Source organism: Manis javanica, chromosome 5, assembly GCF_040802235.1.
Source record: "Manis javanica isolate MJ-LG chromosome 5, MJ_LKY, whole genome shotgun sequence".
NCBI classification, from domain to species: domain Eukaryota; kingdom Metazoa; phylum Chordata; class Mammalia; order Pholidota; family Manidae; genus Manis; species Manis javanica.
This window is the reverse complement of record NC_133160.1, coordinates 153,436,774-153,455,929: the sequence shown is the minus strand read 5'-3', so window position 1 is coordinate 153,455,929 and position 19,156 is coordinate 153,436,774. Positions and strand designations below refer to the sequence as shown.

The 19,156-nt window shown below is 43.9% G+C and overlaps 1 protein-coding gene and 1 long non-coding RNA gene across 2 annotated transcripts; one reads left to right on the top strand and one right to left on the bottom strand.

Annotated features, from left to right (window-relative positions):
- Positions 1 to 1,748: 1,748 nt before the first annotated feature.
- LOC118967670 (uncharacterized) lies at positions 1,749 to 11,633 on the top strand. The gene is made up of 4 exons (XR_005054901.2): positions 1,749 to 1,999; positions 10,171 to 10,367; positions 10,558 to 10,669; positions 11,499 to 11,633. It is a non-coding gene; the product is annotated as an uncharacterized lncRNA (long non-coding RNA).
- On the bottom strand, positions 6,720 to 17,098 carry CCKAR (cholecystokinin A receptor). Its single transcript, XM_036994684.2, has 5 exons — positions 16,912 to 17,098; positions 16,004 to 16,255; positions 13,169 to 13,430; positions 11,177 to 11,304; positions 6,720 to 10,226 (listed from the first exon to the last, which is right to left on the bottom strand). Exons 1-5 carry the CDS (start codon positions 17,018 to 17,020, stop codon positions 9,694 to 9,696), a joined length of 1,284 nt encoding a protein of 427 aa, XP_036850579.1. The 5' UTR covers positions 17,021 to 17,098; the 3' UTR covers positions 6,720 to 9,693.
- Between the last annotated feature and the right edge of the window lie 2,058 nt (positions 17,099 to 19,156).

Genomic DNA, 19,156 nt, shown 5'->3' with positions numbered 1-19,156 from the left:
TCTGCAATCACAGCCCTTTAATGGAGGGGCAGAACCCAATCAGAGCATTTATTTTTGAGCTGGAAGACTAGAAAACTCCAGTAATCCCAGCTAGCTAGAGGAAGACTATGCTCACTGCCTGGACAGGCCAGTCTGGGAGAGACTGACTCTCAGGGTGGGGCAGGGAGTTGTTCTGGTTGTAGGAGAGACAGCAACGCCAAAGCTACGGCTCGCACGCGCTGGGCCAGTGCACCCCTGGCAGGAAACCACACGGGGAGTCTGGTGGGTGGGGCTGCTGGGCCTAAACTATGCATGAAGGCACTTGTACTTGAGAGGCTGATGGAAAGTGGTCTGCTCACTCAGCAAAGCCAAGGGCACAGCAAGTCTGGAAATTAAGCCCTGAACTTGGGAGGCCAAGCTTAACTGATGTCACTGGATAGTCCTAATGGAAGGCAGGCTGATTTTGCAAGTCCTAGGATTACATAGGATTAGTCTTGGAATGGAGCTAAATTACTGGTTTTCAAACCATGTGCTGTGGAACACCAGGGGTTCCACTGAGAATCTAAGAAAGTGTCTCTGAGCCCCCATTCCTTCAACTAGAACTCTTTTTCCTTTCCCATTTGAGTTTCTATACAGAATTGCTTGGGGAAAAAGAGGTTTCTCTGTGTTAAATTTGAAACCACAAATCTAGTTAAGATACTTTTATTTTATAGGTGAGGGATTCATTCATCAAACATGCTTTGAAAACCTTCTCATATAATGCTCCGTGCTGGGTTGTGGGGACATTTGTTATGGAAGCACAATGCCACAAGAACTGTCCAATAAATCCAGAAACACTGGGCAGACTTCTTGTATTTCATTAGTGTCTTAGTCCCCTTAGACTGCTGTAAAAAAAATATCATCGATTCGGTGGCTTAAACAAATAATGAACATTTATTTCTCACAGTCTGGATACTGATAGGTCCAAGATAAGAGTTCAGCAGATTTGAGGTCTGGCAAGAACCCACTCCCTGGTTCATAGATGGCTTCTTGCTGTGTTTTCACATGACAGAAGGCAGCTATCTGAGGTCTCTTTTATAAGGGTACTGACACCTTTTATCAGAGCTCTGCACTCATGACCTGATCACCTCCCAGAGACCTCCACCTCCAAATACCATCACACTGGTGGTTAAATGTCAACTTATGAATTTTGAGGGAACACCATCATTCTGTCTATAACAATTGGCAAGAACCAATGTATTAAAGATGGGTTTTACTGGCTTGCTAGAACCAATTGTTAAATTTTCAGGAAACTTGGTAATAAATACCCCAAATGCATCACTTCCTAATTATTTTACTACATTTAGTTGCTATCTATATTTTTGATGTTTTTTGTGTTTATCATATTGGCATGGTGGAAATGCTACAAAATGGTGTGGGAATGCACAGCTCTTCTCTGCATTCTATCATGTCCCACTGGTAACTTGAAATTGGCCATGGTGGGAACATGAGGAAACTTACTACAAATTAAGCCTTTTTTTTTTAATTAGAAAGCATGCTGTTAAACATCACTAGGACACAAATTTACCCTAACCCACAACTAACAAAAGAGAATGAGATTGTGCAGCACAGGGGAGCTGGAGTTTTTCCCCTGCTCACAATACAAGAGTACAGAATTCAAGCAATGAGGATTTGGGTGGGGCGGGGTGGGATGAGCTTTTGGTAGACAACAAGCAGTATTCAAAGACAGTGTGTTAAGAGAGGTCAGACAAGGGAGCAATCCTTTCCAATAGAGGATTTCGGAGGTTCCGAAAGGATGTGAGCTAAGCCTTGAAGAATGAGCTGGTTTTATCAGGAGGAGCCAATGAGAAAAAGGAGCACATTCTAAACTGAGGGAGGCGTGAGTACAGGGTGCTTGGGGAGCAGCAAGTGTCCTGAAAGGAAGAGGAAATTGACTAATAAGGAAGGAAGGCGAAAGGAAGGTCGGCCCCCAGACTGTTGTCCCCTCCACGTTAAGGAAGTGGGACTTGCAGGCAGTGAGGTGAGTAAGGCGATCTGGAGGGGAGAGGGAATTGGGGGTGGGAGGCCCGTTGAACATCTACTGTGACTTTCTGTGTGGTAAGCAACAGAGGAAATTCTGATTACGGTGTTTTCAATAAAAACTGAAAATACAAGCCAGACCTGCTGTCCTAGTAACTGAAATTGATGTCTTAGATATCACTTATGATGGCTATCATTCATTAAGCACATACTGTCTGCCAGACACTCTTCACATGGAGCACATTTATTGAAAGATATGGAGCAGTCAGGAAATCAGTTTATTTTTTTTCTCCTCCTGTCTTAAATGTCTGTCTGTTAGATATCACCACCCACACCCCCACCATGACAGACCCATAGCTTTCCCCATCTCTTTCCTCTCTTCTTGGGAACAACTTAATCTTCAAGTATTTAGCACAACAGAAATCAAACATATCTCACCTCCAGTTTGAAGCTTCTCTCCTTTTCTCTAAGTCAGTCAGGCCTCAGGCAAGGCATCTACAGTGGAAAAGAAGCTGGTGGTCTTTTTCTTTGTCCCTCTCTCTCTTCCTCGCTCCATCTCCTCCTCTCAAGGCTGGCAGGAGGGGTGCATGGTACAGGGGCAAAGGTCATGTTGTTTGTGGTTCTTCTTCAGCCCTTGTCATGGCAGAGGTACAGAGGCTGGCTCTCTCTTGCGGGTAGTTTTCATTGTAGGTTTTCAGGGTCTCTCTCTGCCATGCACACGTACTATGTGGGGGCCTTCCATGCTGCCTGGTTTCATCCTGCAGCTGATGCATGCTCTCATCAGCTCCTGTTCTGTTGGCACAGCTCACATGACCTCTGCCTGCCCCAGAATGGCCAGGCCTCTGTGTTGTCTGCTGGGCCCAGGGACCTCTGCCCAATTCCCTCTCTGCTGTGGACTGGATGTTTGTATCTCCTCAAAATCCACATGTTGAAGCTCTGAGCCCCAATGCAATGGTATCTGGGGGTGAAGCCTTTAAAGGTCCTCAGGGCATGAGGGTGGAGCCCCCGTGAGTGGGATTAGTGCCCTTAGATGAAAAGACATGAGAGAGATGGTCTCCCTCTTCCATTTGAGGACATCCTTCAAGCAAGAAGGCAGCCTTCTGCAAGCCTCTCATGAGGAACCAAATCAGCCAGCACTTTGATCTTAGGCTTCAGAGCCCAGAACTGTAAGGCATAAATTTCAGTTGTTTAACTACCCAGCCTATGATGTTAATGTTATAGCAGCTCAAATGGACTGATACTTTCTATCTTTGGAAATCAGGCCCCAGGCAGGCTCTTTCTGACCACACCACTGGGTACGAGAAACAAATCCTGAATCCAGGAGACCCACGTTCCCTTCGAACTATTCCCCTAAATTGAGGTCCCATGGAAGGAAGAATGAGATACCAGTTTTTCCTTCTGGCAAAAAGTCCACCCTTTCCAAACATCCATGTTTTTTGACATTACTCTTGCTTGGTTTCATGTGAGAGAAGACGTAAATGGCTTAGAATTCCCTGTCTACTCAGCCGACAACCATCTTCAAAAAATTTTGGTCTCTTTCTCTCTTATATTTCTAGGGATAGGAGAAAGGTGAAGAGACAACTATTATAGAATTGGCTTCATGATCTTTTAGCAAATCACACGACTGCATCTCTTTCCTCTTTCGGAATGTTGCACAACTTGTCACTCCTGTCCACAGCCACAGTCTGAGTCTGGAAAAAACCCCTTTAGTATCCTTGTAAGTTTAATGTAACTAATATCCTTTAATATTATTTAATGTAATTTAATTCTCATAAAAACCCTATGAGGTTTCTACACACCTATGAGGTACTACAGAGGAAGATTCTAAGACTTGCAGGCTGAGCAATTGCCTGCTATCCTGCAGCTGGCGAGTGTTGGGTCTGGGATATGAATTCGAGTCTTCCCAACCCTGAAGTCCATGTTCTCCACCACCTTCTAATACTGCCTTTTTAAAGACGAGTCAGATTTTGAACATGAGAATCTGAGAGAGTGAGGGTGCAATTAGCAGGCTGAGAGAATCAGAACTGGTTTGGAATATGACAAATAGCTCCATTTAGATATGAGGAGTTTAGGCTTGCTGGGGACATCTGGGCATCCTGGAGATGCCCTTCAGCTAACAATAATCTGCACTTTTCAGCAGAAAAGGGGGACTTTATGAAAAGGTACCAGGTGAAGGGGGAAACTTTACACTGCAGGGTGAGGGATAAGATGGTCTGTAGTTCTCTTTTTCCGAGGATCCTGAGAAAATAGATCTACTTTAATAATGCTGATAATTTGCCAGAGAGGTGAAAGCTTATTTACTGATATTATCCCTCGGCTTCCCTGTGAGGTGTCAAAGTGTATTACCTCCCTTCTAAAAATAAATTCAGAGATAGAAGCATCCTGGGCACAAGTGCAGAAGCCAGCTTTCAAACCCTCCACATCCCGGGAGCTCAGAGAAAGCAAGCCAGATGCCAGTGGGAGAGGGAGGAAACTGGACAGAGCTGGGACTTCTCTTCTTTGGTATTGTTACAGCACAAGGACTTGGAACTTAAAGCATTGTGAGAACCCAGATCACTAACTATTGACTACTTAGACTACTGAATGTCACCTGACCCCCATAGCAGCTTGGCGGCATCAGAGTGGGGCCTGATCCTGACTCTTTCACCCAGAAGGTCCCTGACCTTGGGACATATTACCACCTGCTCTCTGAGTGTCTATTTCTTCAACTGTGAAGTGGAAAATAATGCCTCACACCCATTTTGAGAGTTAAATAAGAAACCGTATGTTGCAGACATTCACTCATCACTTCTCTGAGTGTTTATTGTCACCTGCCATCACCAGTGACTTGCACAATGCATAAAGCAGGCTTTAATAACCGTTGGCACCCCTTTCACCCAGGCCAGATTTGCTCTGGGAGTGTATTTTTATGCCTGCACTTCAATGGGAATGGAGCTGGTGTTCCAGGGACTGGCCTCCCAGACATTGGTCCTGGCAGCTGCAACCTAGGAGGGACTGAGAGCCTGCAGAGTCCTCTCTGGGAGCTTTTCTTTCTTGCCCTGGCAGCCTTCTGTCCGAGGTGTCTCTGAGGCCAAGCCTCCCTCAGAGGTGGTTCCATGCTTGGGTGCCAGGGAGCTCCTCTGATTGCAAAGTCAGTGGGGTGCCAACAAAACTAAGGGAGGGTGTGGAATGATAAAAGGACTTAGCAAATTTGGACCCACCAAGTCAGTATCAGAGATGAAGCGGCAACCCCTCATTTTGCACATGAAGGAACTGAGCCTTAGGAGGTGTGACTTACCTGGAGCCACACAGCAAGTTAGCAACAGGATAAGATTGGGACACTGATTTCTGGACTGGTGGTGCAGAGTATATCCTCTTTACTCACAGGGGAGGTGTTTATGGGCCGTGAAATTGAAGCCAGATTGGCTGGACTTCATGCACAGTGTGGGGGATTGGAAACAGAGTGCAGCTGCCCAGCCAGCAACTCCCTTTATCAAGCACTACTGCGCACTCTGTGCAAGATGCCTGTAGTTAGGATGGCCTGCCCTCCCCAAGTGGCCCAGAGAGGACTGGCCTTGAAGAACAACTCCATTCAAATGTATTCATTTATTTTCTCATTCATTCATTCATTCATTCCCGAATCTCTTAATGAGCACCTGTCATGTGCTGTGAACAATGCTGAGTACTGGATAATTGACACTTGTCTGACTTTTCTTCCTGGACAAGAAGGAGGACCTGAAATCCCTCCCAGGCTGGGCTGCTAAGAGCGATGGTAAGCTGTGGAGTTGCAGGGCTGTCCCTAGGCTGTGGGAGCTAGTTTAGAAAACCTGGAATCTATGTTCTACTTAAGCATGGCCAGGAAGCCAGTGGGGCCAGACACATTCAAATCAAGAAAGCAGAGGGAGGGAGCACCTCTGTTGGAGCTGAGACGTACCCAGTGGCCTACTACAGGAGAGCAACAGGTGCAAGGGAACAGCTAAGGGAGCCAGGTGCACTTTGAATAATATTTATCAATCCTAATGAGTGAGTTGGGTACTTTAGCATGGATTAGGAATAGTTTTTTCCAAATCTCCTTAAAGGATTTGAGGGCAGGGAGGAGCAAACCTGAGAGATTTTATAGACCAATAGACTAGTCCCCTCCCCACTTTTTAAATTTTGTTAAAAATATATATAACATTAAATTTACCATTTTAACCATTTTAAAGTGCACAGTTCAGTAGTGTTAAGTATATTTACATTATTGTGCAACAGATCTCCAGAACTTTCTCATCTGGAAAAATCAAAACTCTATACTTGCTAAACACTAGTTCTCTGTCCCCCAGCCCCTTGGTAATCACCTTTCACTTTCTGTTTCTGTGACTTTTGACTACTTCAGATGCTTCATGTGAGTAGAATATATAGCATTTGTCCTTTTCCCTGGCTCTTTCTAAAAATCTGTGTCTTAGCACTGTTCACAGGCATGTCACTTTCCCATCTGTATCATCTCTGATCACGTGCCCATGCACACACACCCACCCACACACACACACACACACACACACACACACACATGCAGGAGGGGAGCGAAAGAGGAGGGAGAAATGGCAGCAAACGCTCACACAGCCAAATCTTGGGTGGGGAGACTTGTAGAGTTGGAAAAAGCCCTCTAGGAATTCTGATACACCCCAAGAATGTGCTGCACCCTTGTTGAGAACCACTACTCTGCATAGAAAGAGAATTCCCAAAGGCATAGGAGGCAAAGCCAAAGTCCATCACAACATTTATTGAGCATTCACAGCGTTCAAAGCACAGGGCAAAACACTGGCAGGAAATACAGTGGAAGCTCAACAGCTGTTGTCACTCCCCTCATGATTATGTTTTAACTGAACCGAGGGGATACATGTGAAGCACACAGACCATGTGTAACCAACACATAGATACATGCACTGAACATTCACCACTACAAGTTTATTATGAGCAATTACTGCAGAGAGGCACTGGGACACAAGGATTAAGTAAAGATCAAAGACACATTCCAGTGCTCAGACTGCAGTTTACCACTCTGGTGATGAGTGGAAGTTAGTTACCAGAAGACATTAGAAAATACCAGAAACTTGGTGAATCCATTTTCTTAATGATACTGGTCACTTTACTTCAAGTTAGGAATCCACTTTAGCCTGAGATAAACCAGGCTATTCAACCAAATGCTAGAATAGCTTTATATCTAAAATATATATTTTTTAAAGTAAAACCAGCTTGTGGATAACACCATTCCCACAGGTCAGGTACAGATTCTGAAACCTAATAGCATTTTTCTTATTTTTAAAAAAAGCTTCCATTAAGTGAACAACCTTCCGATAAATTTAGAAAACAGAGGCATTTTATTATTGTTTATCTGGGAAAACTTATTTATTTTTTTCTGTGCTTTTAAAATTACTTTAAAGTAGGGTTGCCAGAAAAAAATTACAGGAGCATTTTAGTGCATGGGACATACTCATACTAAAAAAATTATTTGTTCTTTATTTGAAATTGAAATTTAACTGGACATCCTGTATTTTTATTTGCTGAAACTGGCAACCTTATCTTAAGGTTAACACACCTTGGGATGGTCCAGAGGCTCCCAGGCATGGTGGAGCTAATTGTTCTTCATTTAGATATTCATACTGGCAGAAGGGAAAGTTTATTCTCTGGCAGGAAAATTGAAGATTTTGTAAGATTTTCTCAAATATTGGAGACATTTTCTTTCCTTACACTCTTTATCATAATCATTTAATGATACAGGTTTTAGTCAGTTGAATTTTTACCTTGAAATCTTTGAGATGACTGGTTACAAATACTAACATTATATTGCAGTCTGAAGAATAGCAAAACTAACCTGTCTGGAAAAGTACCCTGTAGAAAATGGTCATGTTCTCAGTAATTTCTTGTCCATTAGCACAGTTTTCCCCCTAAAAACCAATGCTGACACGTACATCTTGTTAAACTATACAATGTCCCGTCCCCTATACATGATCGCTTTTTGCCACCTGTCCTCCCCTTTCTCCCTTCCACATTGTGGGTTGTTTTTTTTAATTTTAAATATTTGAAATCACTGTCCCTGTGCACCATGAAGAGTGTCAGAATGTCAGGCTAGGGTCAGTGGATGGTCACAGCTCCATGAAATCAAGAAAACGGAAAGCTCACTGTCAGATGCTTAGACGCTGTGAACATTTTTCCTTTCTTCTTTCTTTTCTTCTCTCTCTCCTTTCTTCCCTCCCTCTCTTTTTCCCTTCCATCTTCTTTCTTCTTCTTTCTCTTCCTTCCTTCTTTTTCTTTTCCTCCTATGCTAGCATGTAAACGTATTTCTGTCAAATATGTCTGTGTTAATTTATTTTAGCAGACAGGACTAAAAAAAAAGTGCTGGTAGATTGTATTGATACATTCTATTCTAGAAATGCACTTCCTGGTATCTAAAATGCATAGCTCATGTTTTAATTTAAATTGAGATTTGTGATTTAGAGGAGAGGGATTTCAACACTAACTTTGCAAAGAAAAGAAGTTCACATGAAACTCCAATGGTAGGGAAAGAATGTAAAATGGTAACACTTTGATTTTCAACAAGCATTCACTATTCCTTTTTCTTTTTTTAAACACAGCAAAGAGTATACATATATATAAAGTATATACTTATATGTTCAGTTTGCACATATACATAAAATTAATATAATAAATTACAAAAACATAGATGATATTTAAAGGCATAGACAACTTTGGCATTCAAAAGCTACTTGTTAATCTAATCTAAGTGTCCCAGTTTTTATTCTGGGCCTGACTACCCATGTTTCCACCCTTGGCCAGGTTCACACAGATTACAACTTCCCTTTGTGTCTTGCTGTCTTTCTACAAAAGAGGAAGTACCAGATTAGCAGGAGAAATTAAATTGAGGCAAAGAAGCCATGGGGTTTAATATCACCAGATAAAGGTGAAGCTAAGCAATATATATCATTAAAGTAGAAAAAAATATTTCTATGCACCTCTGGCTGTTAACATTCATTACAGTAAGATAGCATTCCAGTCGGCTCTATGCCACATACTCTCTTTGTTTTAGAAATATAAGTTCAAATTCCATCTTTTGGACAATGTTCCTTATGCTATCATGTCTCTGAATGTCCTCGACTGACCTCAAGAAGTCATGCTGTTCTCATCTTGTAGCAAATGGCCAGGAGGGGATTTGCTCCATGGTCCCTTCTGTGGTCTCAATGAGGGCGTGGCTATATCATGTACGAGAAAGTCTGGTAGACTCCCCAGGGGCAAAGCAGCCTCCACAATGCTGCATCAGCAGATGAATCAGAGCATAGAAACGTGTTACTTTGGGGAGTGAGAGCCCAACTTGGATGTGCTAGGACCTTCCAAAGCTAGGGTAGGGTCCATATCTCCATCCTGAGCATGAGCTTGGCAATTGTGTTTGCAACATGAGCCCTGTTGGACCCCACTTACTGGCTTGCTGAGGTTTTGCTGATGGTGATTGACTTTGAAAATTGCCTACCTTGAATTGCCTAGAAACCAAGTCAGTGCCCCACCCTAGTCTTGTTCTCCTGGGGCCCAGATGAGGGATGGAAAGCAGACAAGGAATAGCTCCCACTGGAAGTGGAGCCTTCCTTCTCCCTCACTTCCTGCCTCCTCCTGCTTCCCCTTCCTGTCCTCCTTTCCCTCTCCCTCACTCCCCTCCTTCCTTCTGCACGGGAGGGTCCAGGCCACTCACGGGGGTGGGGCAGAGGCGCACATGTGGCTGTAGGAGTACCTGGACAGGGATGCCCCCGTGGTCCTGCCGTCCTCCTCCTCCCCCACCTCCCCTCTAGCCCCTGGGGCACCAGGGGTGGGGCAGCAGGGGAAGGTGGCCATGAAGCCGAGGCGGAACCGTTTGTTCATGAAACAGTAGATGATGGGGTTGACGCAGGAGGAGGTGTAGGAGAGCAGGAGGATGAAGGAAATGGGGGTCCCCGAGAGGCGGCGCTCGGCAGAGGCCGTGTCAAAGGCCCGCCAGGCGTTGGCGCTGAAGATGGGCATCCAGCACAGGAAGAAGAGCAGCACGATGACCATGAGCATGCGGATCACCCGCTTCTTGGCCAGCAGGTTGGCCGCGGAGCTGCTGCTCCGGATGCGGTTGGCCCTGGAGCTGCTGGTGGCGGACAGCTGCTGAAGCTCCAGCTTCCTTTGGTGCTTGGCCTTCTGCAGGTAACACCCGTCACTGTCTTCGTACCGACCGCTGCCGCCGGTGCTCGGTTTCCTTTCTGGGTGAGCAAGTGACATCGCTTATTGCAGCTGGGTCACACCAGACAGAAGGCATGGGACCCCTGTCCCCTCCGTCAAGGGGCCAAACCAAGCCTGAACTGAAGAACTGGAAAGGAAACCTTGCGCCTGCCCTGACATGGGTAAGTAGTGATCTTTACCAACTAACTAGTCCTTTCCTTCCAATGAAAAGCTACTTACAACTAATAAAGTAATGCATAATATATGATATACATAATGTATAATTATAAGAGAATATTTTATGCATTTAGATTATAGGGATAAACAACTACTAAGAATGACTAGTCACACTCTTCTCCCTCCTTTCCCTAGCTCTTCAGGGGAAGGTTCCTGCTCGCCTGGTTAGTCTATGGACTGCTTTCACTCTGAGGAATCTGGATCATCGGAAAAAAATCAACAAAAGCCAAAAAAGCTAAAGAGACACGTAAGTTATATAATGCTGAAGATCAGAGAGAAGGGGTGGCCTGAGAAGGGGAAAAAGGTATATGTTAACAAAGGTGTTGGGGTAAATTTTAGTGGATAGGGATTAAAATGAATGGGAAGGCCTCAAATTTTGTGGCAACAGCAATGTGAAAAAGAAAAGGAGGAGAAAGGATGGGAGACTGGAATTTTAATTGCTTTGGTTGCTGAAGGGGATCCATGTGGATGCATCAGTACAGAAAGTCTGGGACACGTGGGCCCTTGGCTTATAATTGGGTTATATGCGTTATCTCATTTTGTTCTGCACAGCACCCTTTTGAGATGAAGCATTTCTCCATTTTACAGATGAGGAAATAGAGACACTAGGTCTCATGGCTAAGCCTTATGACACAGAATCTCCTAAGAACACTTCTGAAAATCTCCAGTAAACACCCTGCTTGTATCTGTTTTAGTTACAGGAAATAAGCTTTTGTGATCTTTTAACATAAACATACAGCTAAAAGATAGTTACCTCTCGCAGACCTCTTCTGGCTAGCATCAAATTTTATTCCTTGGTAAAGTTCCAAAGAGATCAATCCATATGCCACCATCATCACAATTCCAGGAATAAGAAAGAGGATGAGCAACAGGAATGTGTGCCTAATAAAATGAAAAGAAATCCAATTACCAGCAACTCCAGTATTTCAAACTCAGATGGGATGGAATACTGGGTTCCTCATCATTTTAATTGGTCTGAGCAAACACATTAATTATGAGTATTTAATATCCCTGTAAAGTCCATGTCCAGAGGTTCAAACATTAGAAGTTGTTTACTTCTCTCCTTTTTTTTCCAGATAAAGTCTCTCATGAAGAATTAGTTAAATTGGACAAGTGCAATATAATTTTGTGCCTGAAACAAGTGTATGTATAAAACCAATGAGAGCTTAAAAAAATGAGTATGTAAATTATATGTCAATAAAGTTGGTACCAAAAAAATAATAATAATTACAAAGCTTACGTTCATTGAAGACTTATAAAGTGTACTATGCACCATGCTAAGTATTTACATATATTTATGTATTATTTGTTATTTTATATATCATTTTATACTTATGCATCATTTTATATATATATCTATATAAAGTTACATTTAACTCCCATAATAATCTTTGAGGTAGGTACTCTCTTCATAATACCTATTTTATAGATGAGGAAACTGAGACTTAAAGACATTAAGTAACTTGTTCAAAGTCATACAGCTGTGGAATGGGTAGGATTTGAACCCAAGCAATATGATTTTAGAACCTATGTTCTTAATCATCACATACCATTTGTTGACTTTATAACAACAGAATCATCAAATGCATAGGTAGGAAAGAAGAAAAACTTCCTTGGTTTTACAAAATATGGAATTCTGGCTGTTTCTGACCCATTGGCACAGTGGCATGCTCATTGAAGTGCCTGGCAGGGCAAAGCTATGCTTTCTCTAAACATGTTTGATTCCTGAAGTATCTCAGCCTTCTCTGTCAGGAGTCTGGTCCCTAAATCACTTTTGCAGCCTGGCATGTGTAAGGTTACTTGATTAGGCCATAAAATTGTCAGAGGCTCACAGTGGCTGGGTCATTTCTCATTTCAGTTGGACATGTTTTGATAAGATTACTTTTCAAGTCTTGCAAATGTCCCTCTCACTTGCACATAATTCTTTTTTGTGTGTGTTACTTGGCCAAAATGAAAAAAGGAAGGCCAAGAAAGCAGAGATTATCTGCAGAGCCATTTTTGAATGTCTAGCTCCCTGCTTCTAAAACAGGAATCATGTAAACACAATAGTCTGTGTTTCTGTGGCTTTGTAAAGATACTTAATGACGTTTTCATACACATACTCTCATTTGAATCTTACAGGCACCCAAAGAGGTAGATAAAAAAATATCTCTATATTATACCCTTGTCTGGATAAAGCACCTGAACCTAAGAGGCTACTTGAACTTGCCATCAGACTAGGAAGCAAAGAACCAGGTATTAGAATCTTGCCTGTTTATTTCTAGCAAAGTACTCTGTGCAAATACCATAGCTGCTGCTCACATGGGATCTGGGACTCATCCTCTGCGCTGTCTTCAGTTCTTAGAAAATCATAGCCCTCCAAGTCATCGAGCTGAAACCTGCACTAAACAACAGAAGCACATTGCGGTGTGCGCGAGTACAGGGCTCTGTCTCTGGTAGGTTTGTGACCCTGAGCAATGTACTTAATCTCTCCAGGTCTGTTTCCTCACGTGTAAAATGGGGACAATAATGGAGCCTATCCTCTACGGTTTCAAGAGGATTAGTTGAATTCACATTTGTTTGGTATTTCAAACAGTACTCTTAAGTTTTTGCTATCATTATTATCCTAGAAAGAAATTAGTGATCCTCCTCAAAGTCTCCAGGCAGAGGATCCCCTAGCCACTCTGGATACTGCATTCCAGTTTTTAATATAAACTGCAAAATTACATCAAGTTCTAATAAACACATAAACACTGCACAACCTTACCAGGACTGCTGCATAACATCATTTGGCAGTAGAAAGCGGCACATATTCGCGGTCTGGTTGTTATTCTTGGTAAAAGGCACCAGGTTGCTATAAATTGGGTATGGCGTCATGATGGTAAAGGAGAGACACCAGGTAGTGGCGATCACCTTCAAAGCATGTGATTTTGTCTGCCAGACTCGGGACTGCAAGGGTTTGCAAATTGCCCCATATCTTTCTAGAGATATGGCTACCAGATTAAAGGTGGATACACTCACAGAGGTGCCTAGGAAAGGAACAAAGAAGTCGGTTATGTCAGCTCTGAAACCCGAAGTTTATTTGCATATAATATGCATAAGCATATCTGGTCCACACAGGTGTGATATCCAAGGACAACGCTCAGAAGGTAAAGAAATATTCTGTATGTATATGTTTAAACAATGATTTATTTATTCCCAGCTTTGTTCCAAAAGGGATTTAAGGCAGGTCAAGAAATGTATTTGCAAATGCATCTTACTGCCAATTTTTAGATAAGTTTATTGAACTTTTGAGTACAACCTAATTCCTTCTTAGGCTAAAATCGCTCATTAATGAGTAACCAAGGGGCTGAAATATGCTTCTATCCCACAGAGGAGGTTTTGGAGTAACCACAGGAAAGCTCTAATTTTGAGCATGGTCTGAATAGTTAAGTTGACCTTTTAATTCAGATTCTCAAGGACTGTGGCCCCAAAAGGAGATGGGGTCTAGGCTGGGGACATTCAAACTCCTTCTGAAAATTTCTAGTACAGACTATTTTTAGAGTGAAACATTACAAATTTCAAACTGTAGTTTATTGAAAAAACACATAGTAAAAAAGGATGAATGGGAATGGCACCCTAAGGAGTTGATGACCTTACATTAGACAGTACAGCCCCAAATGCCTGAGAGTCAGGTCAGTAATCCACTGTAATTATAAACCCGCCATCAGGCAAGACTCTTTTTTTCTTCTACATATTAGGAGTTTAAAGAGCATTAACTGTTATGAATAGTATTAAGGAGAACACAAAATTAAGGGAAGAACTGATATCACTGGAATTAGAAATCCAACAAAACCATGTTGGCATTGCAAACATTTTCAGAATGATCTTGCTTTTCATTTTAGCTATTTTTAAAAACAGTTTTTTTTGTTGAGGTGAAATTCACATAGCATAAAATTAACCATTTTAAAGAGAACAATTCTGTGACATTTAGCACATTCATAGTGCTATGCAACTACACAGGCACCGTTTTAAATCCCCTTTCATACACCCTGGCTAAGATTCTTGACTATATTATTATAAGGTATGTATGGATGGATCTTGAAGGCCTAAAGCACTATGAAATGTTCGTTATTATTTTTGCTTCATTGTTTAACAAGGACCCTTTTCATTTGCAAGTCCATGTTTATTCTCAGAGGACTTGGACCTGGATTGACACTTTCTTGGGGTTTTTGTCTGAGGCACACAGATCAGTACTTCATCATCGTTTTGTCAGAGCTGGATCCCTCTTCCTCAACTGGAAGAAATAAAGGCTTTTAAAGCTTTCCAGGCCCTGAAGACTGCCCTAGCCCCGACTCAGCTCTGCATATTTTGCAAGGCTTAGATCAGAACAAAACACAACTTCCCCCTCATTTCCCACCACTCCTCTTCCCCCAAAACTAGAGATGGACAAGGCAGTTTGGCAGACAGAGGGGACCAAGAGGCCTGTCTCTGTTTAGCTTCAGGAAAGCCGCAGCAGTTGACAAACAGGCCATGTATTCACTCACTGTGGCGGCAGCTGCTGAGCTGGGTTCATATCCTATCTCTGTGGCTTACCACCTGTGTAGGTTTTTGGACACTTTACTAACCTCTCTGTGCCTCTGTTCCTTCCGTGGTGAGATGGGGAAGAATAACTGTAGATAATTCATAGGATGGTTGGGAGATAAGGTTATAGAAAGAAGTAAAAGCAAGTAGTACGTTTGGTGCATAGAAATTGTTTAAAAATATTAACTCTTGTGATTTTTGTCATCACCACCATTTTGATTGGCAAAGGCAGAGAGGGGCTTATCTCAGCCCAGGAATGGGAGTGGGGGGCCTGGAAGGTGGAGCGGGCTTGGCTTGCATTAGCTGCCTTTTTCAAGGCAAGAGTACAAATGCTTGCCCAGCTGGACTGAGTGTGATGAACTCAGGTCACCTTTATGAATGGCTGCAGAAGCCCACACCTGGAAATTGCTGCCTGCCGGCCCCTCCACGGCAGGTTGCTTCTGGGAGACTCCAGTCATTAGAGGCATGAGCTAGTGACCCACAGGCCCCAGAAGCAAATTCAGCTCTTCACTCAGCAGCGGACACCTCTCTCCGTGTCTGCCTGAGATGGTCCCAGCTCTCTGGGGAACAGACTGGGAAGTGAACTCTGAGGAGGGAGGTTACAGCTGTAATGAAACTGATGTTCACATAGGCCCTGTTCCCTAGGAAAGCAAGAGCAGCCACAGGAAGAACCCTCCACCACCCTGGCCACAGCCAAAAGCTTGGATAGGGCTCAGAACACCATTAACAACTTCCAAGGAGGATCAGGGCAAATCTGCCATGTGGCAGATTCCCTCTTTCTTCCTAACAGAAGCAAAACCAACCTCATCTGTCGTTTCTTGTCAACTCCTTCCACTCTCTGAAACTGACCTCTGAAACGTCCCGTTAGGGACTCACTGCCAGGGACAGATGAGGACTGGCCTGCTGTCCAGCTGGTGCCTGCATCTTTGCTACACTCAGCAGGGCTCCTCCACCGAGGCGGTCAGGGGTGGAGAGGGTCTGGAGCTGAGTGGGGTCTGCGGCAAGCTCTGGAAAGAAAGAATCCCCAGCGGCAACTCACCCATGAAGTAGGTGGTGGTCTTGCACACAGCGCTCCCGAAGATGAAGTCCTTGAGCAGGTTGGGGATGAGGTTGAACGGCATGCAGAAGAGGCAGAGCATGAGGTCGCTGGCGGCCAGGGAGAGCAGGAAGATGTTGGTGACTGTTCTCATCCTCTTGTTCCGAATCAGCACCGTAATGACCAGCGTGTTCCCCAGCACACTGAGCAGGAATATCAAGGAATACAAAAGAATCTGCACCGCCGGCTGCCACTCTGCAAAGATGAACAGAGAGACAGAGGTTATGAGAGCAGAATTTTAAAACCTAAGCTCACGAAGCAGGCCAGCAGTTGTTTCCCGCTGATTTTTTTTTTTTTTTTTTTTTGCTGAAGTGTCCACCATTGAACCCAAGTATCCCTGTACTAGCAGTAGTTGGCAGAAAGGAACTGAGGCTAGCACAGGGTGATTCAGTAGCTTCTAAAAAGGTCACTGGGAAACCACTTTTTTTTTTTAAGAACAAAGCTTCTCCAGTGAATAGTGATTGCTTTCTTTCCTAGCTGCTAAGTGCTATTTTGCTGTAATCACTTCTTCACGCCAGATTTCCCCCAAGAAAAGGTAACAACTAGACTGTGACAGCACCTTTTCTGTAATGCTCCATAAGTTCAAGCTTCAACACTTTCTTTCTTGCAACATGTCAGCTTCTCCTCCCACTGCCTTTGTCCCCCAAGTCTATACATTAATCCCAGGGGACAGAAAGAATATATAACTCGGTTCTGCTTTTTGATCTCTTATCCAAACTTCTGAACACATGACTTTATCCAGGCTTGTCTCGTGAGGACATTGTTATATTTTCTCTATCAGCCTTGCCTTTGCTGATTTCTCCATCAACTTACTAGTTTTCTGAATTAAAATAGCAGTCTGGGACACCTACCTTTGGAAGGATGGGGCTGATCCAAGCAGAAAAGCGTCTCGTTCTCGATCCCTAGTTCGCAGGGAGGAGTGATGCTTCCATTCACAAGAAGGCTGTCGACCACATCCATCCTTGCCTGCAGCTTTCCACCAAGTGCTGGCGAGCTGGCGTACTGCTCACTCTCGGCTCATGCCTCTAATGACTGGAGAGTCTCCCAGAAGCAACCTGCCGTGGCGGGGCCGGCAGGCAGCGATTTCCAGGTGTGGGCTTCTGCAGCCATTTGTAAGGGTGACCTGAGTTCAGCACACTCAGTCCAACTGGGCAAGCATTTGTACTCTTGCCTTGAAAAAGGCAGCTAATGCAAGCCAAGCCCGCTCCACCTTCCAGGCACCCCCTCCCATTCCTGGGCCAGCCTTAGGGCCCTGAGTATAGACAGCCTGACTCAAGTTAACCCTTCCCAGAGTGTCGCTGCTTTTACACACACATGGACACATGCATGGGCACACAGGCATAGGCACAAACACACACGCTTCCCCAGTGCATTTCCTCTCTGTTTAGGAACCTGTCATAACCCAGACATATGCAGAATAAAGCCCAAACTGGCTGTGTGAGACAGGAACAATTAATATGGTAACAGATACGATAATGCAGACCATCAGGACTAAAGGACACGGAGGGACTGCATTTCTACCTCCTTATATAAAAGCAATTAGTGCCTTTTTAGCTTTGGAACCATGCCCAGCAATGTGTGTAGATATAACTGCCGGCTGGTTGTTAAGTTGTTAAACCAACCACAGTGTTATTCTTGTGGTCTCTGCCCTTGTTAAAGGAGAGGGTACTTTTGAATATAGGTTCCTGGATCCTTACTACAAAAATATTAGTAAGATTTTTCCATTCATTCATTTATTCATTTGTCCATTCATTCCGCATGAATTCACTGAGATTCAACCATTTGCAGGCACTTTTCTAGACACATAAGCCAATAGTGAGCAGGATCTTCTCTTCTAGTGTTAAGCATCATAAAAGAGGTAAAGCATGAAGATGTGATGAAGAGGAATACTTTGGGGGTGCTAATTTAGATGGAGTGGTCAGGGAAGGCCCCCTGGAGGAGAGGACTGTGGTCTGAGACCTGGATGACAAAGAGCAGGAAGCCTTATGAAGATCTGGGAAAAGCTTCTTCCAGGCAGGAGGCACAGTAATTTTGGAAGAGGTTACAGCAAATGCAAAGGTCCTGCAGTAGGAATGAGCTTGGCTTGCTTCAGGAACCAGATAGAAGTGGCAGGGAGTGAGGGGCAAATGGTGAGAGTGAGGTTAGTGAGGGGGACTAGCCCAGGGATTTGGGTTTTTCTGTGAAGCTCTGTGGTGCTTGAAAACCTCTCAATGCCCATCCTACAGATGGCCTTCTTGGTTCAGCCCTTTGGGAAAGCAGATGACAGCAGTGGGACCTGGGTTTCTGACATGTTTGGCTGGGCTAAGACTTGGCCTATTTGCTAGAAACTTCTGGGGCCACTAGTGTACTGACAACCCTCTCAATTGACAGAACTACATACTGTATCTTTGCTGAATACAACTGAGAAACTGGCATTTTTACTCAGAATGTGGGGCTGTGAAGACAGAGTGGTACCTCTTCTTTGAAACAATGAACATTTCATGTTTGAGGCACTCAGTCATGGAAAAGTGGAAAGAGCATTGAAGAAGCTATTGGAGAGAGTTTGGCATCAGACAGACCGAGGCTCAAATCCTGGCTTTGCTGGTTACCTGCTGGGAAATACTGGGCAAGTGTCTTAATCTCTCTGATTGATTTCCTTCTCCTGTCAAATGGGAATCAAAATGGCTTCATATAGATTTGCTATGAAGAGTGGCGGATTGCCTCAGGACAGTGCCGGACACAGAGCTGCATTCACCAACTCACAGATCACAGTACCAATAGCCATCTACTAATTATTATTTTTCTTTTACACATGAGGGAACTGAGGCTCAGAGTGGCAACATGATTTGCTAGTGAGAACCAGCAGTGGATACTCCCAGTGGACCCCACAAGGCCCCCATCAGACCTCTTCAGGCGCATGGACCTCTCTTCATTGTCCTGGTACCGTGTAGCCGTTTGGGGCGTGCACCTTGTCTCTCTGTCTCCTTCGTGCTCCATGTCCCGTTGGCTACATCTTCCTAGTCTGCAGACTGATACAGACCCTGTCCACTAGGAGGGGCCGCAGTGCAGGACTGTCCTGATTTGGGGAGGGATAAACAATCAGGTTTTGAGCCCTGG